The sequence below is a fragment of the Nematolebias whitei genome, chromosome 6 (assembly GCF_014905685.2).
Source record: "Nematolebias whitei isolate Nwh7 chromosome 6, NemWhi1, whole genome shotgun sequence".
NCBI lineage: Eukaryota > Metazoa > Chordata > Actinopteri > Cyprinodontiformes > Rivulidae > Nematolebias > Nematolebias whitei.
Genome location: NC_056503.1, coordinates 46,957,313 through 46,965,585, shown reverse-complemented (window position 1 = coordinate 46,965,585; position 8,273 = coordinate 46,957,313). Strand labels below are relative to the sequence as shown.

The 8,273-nt window shown below is 46.5% G+C and overlaps 1 protein-coding gene across 1 annotated transcript in view; it reads left to right on the top strand.

Annotated features, from left to right (window-relative positions):
• Nucleotides 1-8,273, top strand: part of zgc:152863 (uncharacterized protein LOC562658 homolog) — a 16,726-nt gene that overhangs the window by 2,334 nt on the left and 6,119 nt on the right. Inside the window, exons 2-3 of the mRNA XM_037677932.1 lie at nucleotides 4,186-4,288; nucleotides 5,320-5,387. Of these exons, the coding sequence (XP_037533860.1) occupies nucleotides 4,186-4,288; nucleotides 5,320-5,387 (171 nt within the window). The remainder of the gene's footprint in view (nucleotides 1-4,185; nucleotides 4,289-5,319; nucleotides 5,388-8,273) is intronic.

The window sequence follows — 8,273 nt, the reverse complement described above, 5'->3', positions numbered from 1 at the left end:
ACACCTGGGGTCAGGTGGACCAGGACACCTGGGGTCAGGTGGACCAGGACTCCTGGGGTCAGGTGGACCAGAACACTTGGGGTCAGGTGGACCAGAACACCTGGGGTCAGGTGGAGGTGTCAGAGTTCACCGTTGCCTCCAGAGTTGGACAACATGAGGTGAAGTTACTCTTTGAGTCGAGGCCGGTTTTGTTTAAATATTAAAAACAATTTGTTTCAATAAAATTTTAAAAGCAGACTGATTTTCACCAAATGTTTTAAAATTAATATTTTATCAGTTTCACGTTTTTCCGGGACCTTTATGTTTGTTTTTATTTTTTAATAAAAGGGTTCGACTAAATTTGATCCTCGACTGTAAAAACAGACATTTTCCTGCTGATTTGGTTTAATTTGATTAAATTAAACGTCGTTCTGCTTCTGCAGCCTGAAGGTTTTATTGTTTTAATGTTTTCACCACAAACGTGTTTAACATTTTACTGATTTTAGTGTTTTACTGTTTTTAAAGCTTTCTCTTCAGTTTTGTGTTTGAGTTTCTGTGAATTGGTTTTCTTGCCTTAACTGTCACTACTTTATGATTTTAACGACTTGCCGGGTCTGAGTCGCTGAGATGAACCCTCCGTTCAGACCGAGCTCGTGTTACGTCTGTTCCTCGTCCTTTTGGGTGAATTTCTGATCCACGAGGTTCTGAGGGGGGTTTGAGCTGCAGCGGTTCAGGTTCAGCTCCTTCCTCAGCAGCAGATGTTTTTGGTACCGATCACGTCTGCAGGAGCTCGGCCGACTTCTTCTCCGGACATCTTTAGTTTCATCTCCACCAATCAACAAAAAAGTTCACTTCCTGTTTGAAAGCTGGTTCTGTTGGGTTTTTTTTAACAAGTTTCTGTAAAATTTACTGCGATTATAAAAAAACAAACTTCATTTTGAAAGTTTTTATGTTTTCTGTCTGAAACGTTGGAGCTCAAATGTCTCTAATCTGAAGTAGTTTTTCAAAAAAGCACCTAAAAGTGTTTTGAACAGAAACGAGATGTGTTTTAAAGTTTAACAAAATCTTCTGAAGGGTCACGAACAGTTAATATCTTACCTGTTGTGGATAGCTCAGTTTGTTTACGGTTCATCCAAAGTGGCCCAGGCCGGACAGGAAGTGCTACAGCTGCTAACAGCGCCTGAAAACACAGAACTCTGTGTAAAAGATTGAAGGTGTTTTTTTAAAGGAATGCATGTCACCCGCCACCTTTCATCCCAGAGTTTAAACTTGAGTCATCTTACATTTTAAAATGACGAGTTAAAGATGTTTGACTTGCGGATGACTCTCAGCTACTACCACGCTACTTTTTACCTCCGTATCTGCAAATCTGACTAAACTACAACCATTTTTGTGTTTTTAATATCAGTTAGTTGTGCTGGAGTTGTCTAAATACCAGCTTCAAATACTCGTACTAGTACTCGTAAATCCACCCCGATATGTTGGACTTTAATGCTCGGTGATGTCATTTCCTCTTCCACTTACCAATAACGAAGAGTCAAAATGAAAAACGTTTGTAGTTTAGAGATGTTGGGTACGAGGACGATGTGCAAATGGCAAACCGTGACCTCGGACTTTGAGGAGCCGAGTCTCGTCCTCTAAAAAAAAAAACTTCACAGCCGTAGTAAATTTGTCGTGGTAGTAGCTGAGAGTCACCTCAACACACGACTGAGCGCAAACGGATCCAAAACGTCTGAAACTTTCAGGATGAATCTGAAAGTTCTGCGTGAAAGAAGACGAGCCTTTAATTCTTTTAGTTTCCTGTCGTACCGTCGTGTTCTGGTCTCACCGACATCATCACGCCGTGATGTACCTGTGACGTTCTCACCTGCTTCCTGACGATCTGACGCAGCAGCCGGTGGAAACCCAGAAAACAAAAATAAAGTTTCCACGTTGGTTGGCAGCGACACGCAGACTCACTAGCACTTCCGCCACATCGAATCAAAACGTCTGCAGCGATGAGGGTCCCCTTTACAGAGAGTTGCTCACCACAGGACAGCTGTGTGTGGGGTCCCGTGTGTGTGTGTGTGTGTGTGTGTGTGTGTGTGTGTGTGTGTGTGTGTGTGTGTGTGTGTGCGTGCGTGTGTGTGTGTGTGTGTGTGTGTGATCACAGATAAAACGAGCTCCAGAGAAGCGACACCACTTTCTTAAATTGGGGTTTGGTGCTAAAGCCGACTTCGGCTCGCTGAGAATCTGCAACCAAGTAATAAGATAGATGTAGGTTCAGTTCTCTGCAAAGGTTATGAACAGTTAATATCTTACCTGCTGTAGATGACTCTTTGAACGACCTCATTTTGGATCAACAAGGTTGTTCATTTTAAATTTTGGACGGCATCCACGAAAATTTTCCAAACTGTCCCGGACGTTGACGACGGTCCTCAGTTTCCTCGCACGAGTTGTCAAGCGTGCGCTACAGGATTTTTAAACCTTTTTTTTTTTTTTTTTTTTAAAGAATCACGTCCCAGAATAGTCTCGAGTCGTCGCGAGCGTCTCAAACTCGTCTCCGTTAAGTTTCTGAGAGTCGGAAAGTGCGAGAAAACTTTTGCAACCCATGAAACCAAACTGACCGACCGGAGACATAAAGAGAATAAACTGAGACACGATTAAGATACTTGGACTAAACTGCGACAGATAAATGTGCGTTAACGTCACGATTTATCCACGGCTACGTTTTCTATAAACGCTGCAAGAACTGATTCGGTGACGCTCCAAGTACAAATGTTTTCTTACGACCGCCTTCAGCGAGTTGCAGAGTTCTGCAGCTCGTGAGACGCAGGATCCATTCTGACCTGACTGAGGAGCTAAAGGCTAGTCTCTCTGTTGGAGACTCAGAACAGTGAAAAAAATGGCTGAATTTCTGTTAACGTCTTGCTGTTTGTGTCTCGACTCGTTTTCACGTGCACAGCTGTGTTTTGCGCCGTGCACGTTATTCCGTCGCTCACCTGGCGTCTCGGTTTTCATCCGCGCGTTTTTTTTTAGACGTGGACATTCTGGGCTGTCGTCTTTTTCCGTCGCAGCGGAGCTCTTTGGGAGGTTTCAAGAAGCTGAATTCAGCCGAGTGCGCGACGCCCTCGACGGCCATTTTGAGAATATTTGTCACGCACGTTTTTTTTTTTTATTCGTTTAAAAGCAACAAGATTAAACGATATGAACGACTGGAGACGGTTGGAGGTGCGACAGAGGCTAAAGTGAATCGCCGCCGTCTTAGAACGTCTCCATCTTCTGCTGCTTGTCTGTGGTCGGGTCGAGGAGCCAACAGGTCCGGGACAGAAACCCAGACCTCCCTCTCCCCAGAGACCGTCTCCTGCTCCTCCTGGAGGCGCTCCCAGACCTGAGAAGATCCCTAAATGTGTAAAAGTTTAATCCTTTGTCACAAAAGCTACTTTACAAACGTGCATGGCTGTGAAGTCGACATCGTACGGTTGTTTCCACAGACTGGTTCTTTACAAGTAGCAGCAGCAGCTAGCTGTAGCACTTGTAGTCCAGGCTGGGGCGCCTCCTACACGAAGACCAAACTAACCATGTGATACTAACTTAACATCTTAAATGCTTATAAAATAGTTTTCACATGAACCACCATGAATTTTTGAGGTTTTACTCACGTTAGCTCGTCCGTCTGTTCAGAACCAAACTGAGGTCATACAAAGGGTTATCTACAGAAGGTAGGATGTTTATTGTTCAGAGCCCCGCTCTGAAAGGTTTGAACTCTTTATTGATTTAAACAAGAAAGTGAAGAGTTGGTTGAGTTCAGCTGAGCGTAACAATGCAGTTCTTTTTTAATATTTGTTCAAAACGTTTCTCCCTGTTGTTGTTTTTTACCTTCAGAGTTTATACCTAAAGGAGAAATTAGCAGAAGTCCAGCGGTTTTTGATATTTAGTTATTCTCATGTTTATTCTCAGGGTTTGTGTTTGTAGTTTTATGATGAGGTGGAAGCTCCAGCTTTATCAACGACCAGGACTGAAGCCTGTTTCAATGCGGAGCGTCATTCAGTGGATAATTTCTGCAGATTTATCTCCTTCAGTCCGGTTCTGCCACATCCCGACTCCGTCCTGCTGCCTGAGGAGGAAACACCGTCTACTTCCTGCTGGAAGGAGGCAGAACGAAACCAAACGTGGGAGGAAAGTCTCGTTGTTTCCGCGGGCCGGAGATCCGACTTGTTTGTTCAGACAGCAGGACCGGGGACTCACAAGACCAGGTCTCTGTGGTGGTGTTGGATCAGCCCCAGGTCTCTGTTCTGACAGCAGTGGAGTCCAACCTGCAGAAGAACAGGTACTGTCTGACCTCTGACATCAGCGATACGTTTCTGTTCACAGGAACCTGTGAAGGTTTTTATTCATCTCCACCTGGTCCAGAATCCTCCGGTGCGTGGAGCATCGGTTGTGAACAATGCCAACTTCAGCCCAGTACCTGCACATCTGGTTCATTTAACGTTCTTTTGTTTACAAAACTCAGTTGGCTGTGGGCGGCCATCTTGAATTGGGTCAAGTCTAACAGTTGACCAGTTGTGTATCCAAAGATTATTTCCTGAAATATTTGAGATATTTTGCTAACAGAGTTGACAGTAATGATTGATGCCAAGGAATTTAACACAGCTTTTTTTTATAATCTAGTGCTCAAAGCACAAGTTGAGGATAAGTCTCAGCTCCACCGAGGTTGAGCTAAATCTCTAAAAAGATTTAATGAACTTTTATTGTGTTTGCTAAAGTTTATCGGCTATGGCGGCCATCTTGGAAAAAAAGTTGATTCTTAACATCAGTTAGATTTATATCTAATGATTACTTTCTGGATGTTTAATTGAAATCTGTCCAGATGTTCGTGCTAACAAGACGGTTTGTGTTTTTTTCTGTGGGTGATGATCGGTTTCTTCCAAGTCTTGTTAGACGTCAAGTCTTCTGAGTAAAGCCTTTGTTTAGTAGTGTTTGTTTGTTTCTTTTTAGTTTAGTATTTACGATTGTTTCTGTTCTAAACATCTTCATGTGGGAAGTTTCCTCGTGTGTTTTCCATAATAAGACAGAGTTGTGCGGGTGGGCGGGGATTACCGAATACGGCAGCCAATAGAATAGAACGCCTCGATGGCGGGAGGAGTTTATAGCACACCAGCCAATAGCAAGCAGAGTCTCATGAGGGGGCGGGACTTGTTGGCTACATCAGCCAATGGGAGGCCTGGACGTCCCTGTCAAACGGAAGTGATGGATGAGTCAAAGCGGAGCAGCAGAAACGGCTCCACTTGTTGCCGAGCAGGAGTTGAGACCGTCAGCTGACCGGACCGCGGAGTTCTGATCCCGCTGCGCTGCTCTGAGCCTGAAAGCTGCCGGACCGCCGCCCGAACTGGACCGAGCAGCCGTCTCCTGCCCCTGTCGGATCTCAGGTGAGACGATTGAATGGATTTAATGTTTTTGGAGGCAGGTGTCCGTTTTAACCTCACCAGACGAACAGAACCGGGCCGGTGCTGGAGGAGAGGGCAGCTGGAAGGTGTGAACTGGACCCATGAGGGGTTCGGTTCGATTTTGTTGACAAAAAAAAAAAAAATCACATTTTGTGTGTTTGGTTCGACCGCAAACAAAAGTCCGGCTCATGAAGGAAGAATTGTTCCGAACCGATAAATCTGTTGTCCTGGACCTTCTCCTCATGTTGATGTTCCTGGAGAACAAAGAGGCTTTTCGGAACCGGTCCAAGTTACTGTAACTCAGACAGTCCTGAAAACGAGCCAAGTTCCCTGGACCGGACCGTGGTCTCTGGGGGGACGGGTTCAGGACTGTAGTCCCTGGAGACCTGACGGGTCCGTTAAACCCGCCGGACTGGTTCCGTGTCTCTGGAGGAATCCTGGGCTCCAGATGCAGCTTCTTTCTGGATCTGGACTGGATTCAGAATCTGCAGTCAGAACCAGAGTCCACATCTAAAGTGGGTCCTCAGAAGTTCTTCTGGGCCTGGAGGCCAAGTGAAACCCTCAGAATGTGGATTTGACTCTGTGTGTTTTTGGGGTCACTCTCAGCTACTACCACCCCAAAAATCAGCTCGATGTCTGTAAATTGACTGACTTGAAGCCATTTTTGTGTTTTTCAGCTCCGTTGGCTGTGGCGGCCATTTTTAACTGGATTCACTCCAAAGGTTAAAGAGTCGTCGAAATAAAACCAGGGATGACTTTAATGAAGTTTTGTTCAAATACACCCAGCGGTTGATGAGATATTTTGCTAACAGACATGGGTGACATCAGCTCACCTCTGAGGTAACACCTGTGGCGGAGCCCCTCCTCTTCCTGCTGCAGGTCTGGGGTCAGCTGGGCCCAGTAAACCCTCAAAGGTTTATTCATAAATATTTATTAAACTGCAACAAACCTTCAGGTGTTCTTATAAGAGGAACATTAAGTTGCTGCGACTTGCGGCCTTTTTGACCCGTCGGCACCAGGAAGAACTCCTGGTGAGGTTCTGTTTGCAGACTGAGCCGGCGCCTGAGGGAGCAACAGAACCGAGACCGAGTCACTTCCTGTTCACCTCTGGAGGCCACACAGGGTGAGGCTCGTTAAAGAACAGGCCCGTGTGTGGTCCGAGGCCCGGTTCTGATCCGGTGGAATGGAGTTTCTGGACTCAGGTTCTGGTGTAGAGCCATGGTGTGAGGTTCAGGGTTCTGTTGGGCTGGACGGCAATACGTCCTCAGAAGCATAGAAATACAAATGTGTGTTTCCATGTCAACAGAGATGTCAATCATCCTGAGAGCAGCAGGGGAGCCCCCACCCCCGAACACACACACACACACACACACACACACACACACACACACGGGTTTGTGCACGCTCCGTCTTCAGAGAGCAGAACCTGCGTGGGAGCTCTGAGTCATCGTGGTTCTGTGTGAAACCAGAACGTCACACGGTCCGAGCTGCAGAACCTCCTGCAGCCGACAAGATTATGAAAATGGCGTCTTTAACATGATCACCCGCCGCCGTGAACGGCCGCGATCATGTATTTGCCCGTGTTTGTGTCTGTAGGCAAAATATCTCCTGAAGCACCGGACAGATGATGGAGTTGACCCAATTCAAGATGGCTGCCACAGCTAATCACTTCAGCCAGCCACCTGTGGCGGCCATCTTGGATCAGGCAAAGTCCAACGGTTGATTAAAGTCCTTGACGCTCTGAAGCCTCGAGGGGTTCCTTGAAGTTTGTGCTCGAGAATCGACGCTTTTCTACAAAAACGACCAAGTTCAGAGAATTTTTAGTTTAACTGAGACAACCGGAGGCGGAGTCTAGACTACCGGAGGCGGAGTCTAGAGGTGACACCGCCATTTTGTTTAATTTACTGATGGAGTGGCTTGTTCAGATCCTGACGGTTCACAGATCTAACTGTAATGAAATGAGGAAAAAACTGGTTTGACTCTTCGGGGCGTAAGACATTAAAGGATTCATGAGATATTTTGCTAACAAATGAGCTCACACACCTGCAGCAGCAAGCGGCGCCAACTGCTGATATTTCCTGGATTTATTTCCCTTCGTGCCGTGTCCGTATGAAACAAACGCACGTTAACGTTTGGAGCAAACCGATTCAAGATGGCTGCCACAGAAAAAACGACCTTAAAAAAACCACAAACGCGTCTTAAATTGAGTCAGATTTACAGATTAGAGCTCCACTTCCTGTGACGATCTTTAAGGTTGGACCCCGCGGCTCCACCTGAGGTGACCTCGGTGTGGACGAAACGCCGCGGGCGATATGCATCCCCTGAAATCCTGCCTGACGTGTAATTTACCGTTTCCTGTGAACGGAATGGAGGGAAGGCGTGAAAAGAACGCTGAGAGCAGATCTCACCGCAGAGTCTGTGGATTTATCACAGATTAAACACTCAAACCTTAATATTTTAATGAGATTTGAGTCTTTTGGGTTAAAAACCAAAGCATTCTTGGAAACGACGTGGAACTGCTGAAACTGTCGGATTCTGCCTCGGCTGCAGCTGAAGCGTCGGTGACACCAGGACGGTCTCTGTCCTCACGCCTGTGATGTCATCAGTCTGCTGCAGGTGAAGCGTCGGTGACACCAGGACGGTCTCTGTCCTCACGCCTGTGATGTCATCAGTCTGCTGCAGCTGAAGCGTCGGTGACACCAGGACGGTCTCTGTCCTCACGCCTGTGATGTCATCAGTCTGCTGCAGGTGAAGTGTCGGTGACACCAGGACGGTCTCTGTCCTCACGCCTGTGATGTCATCAGTCTGCTGCAGGTGAAGTGTCGGTGACACCAGGACGGTCTCTGTCCTCACGCCTGTGATGTCATC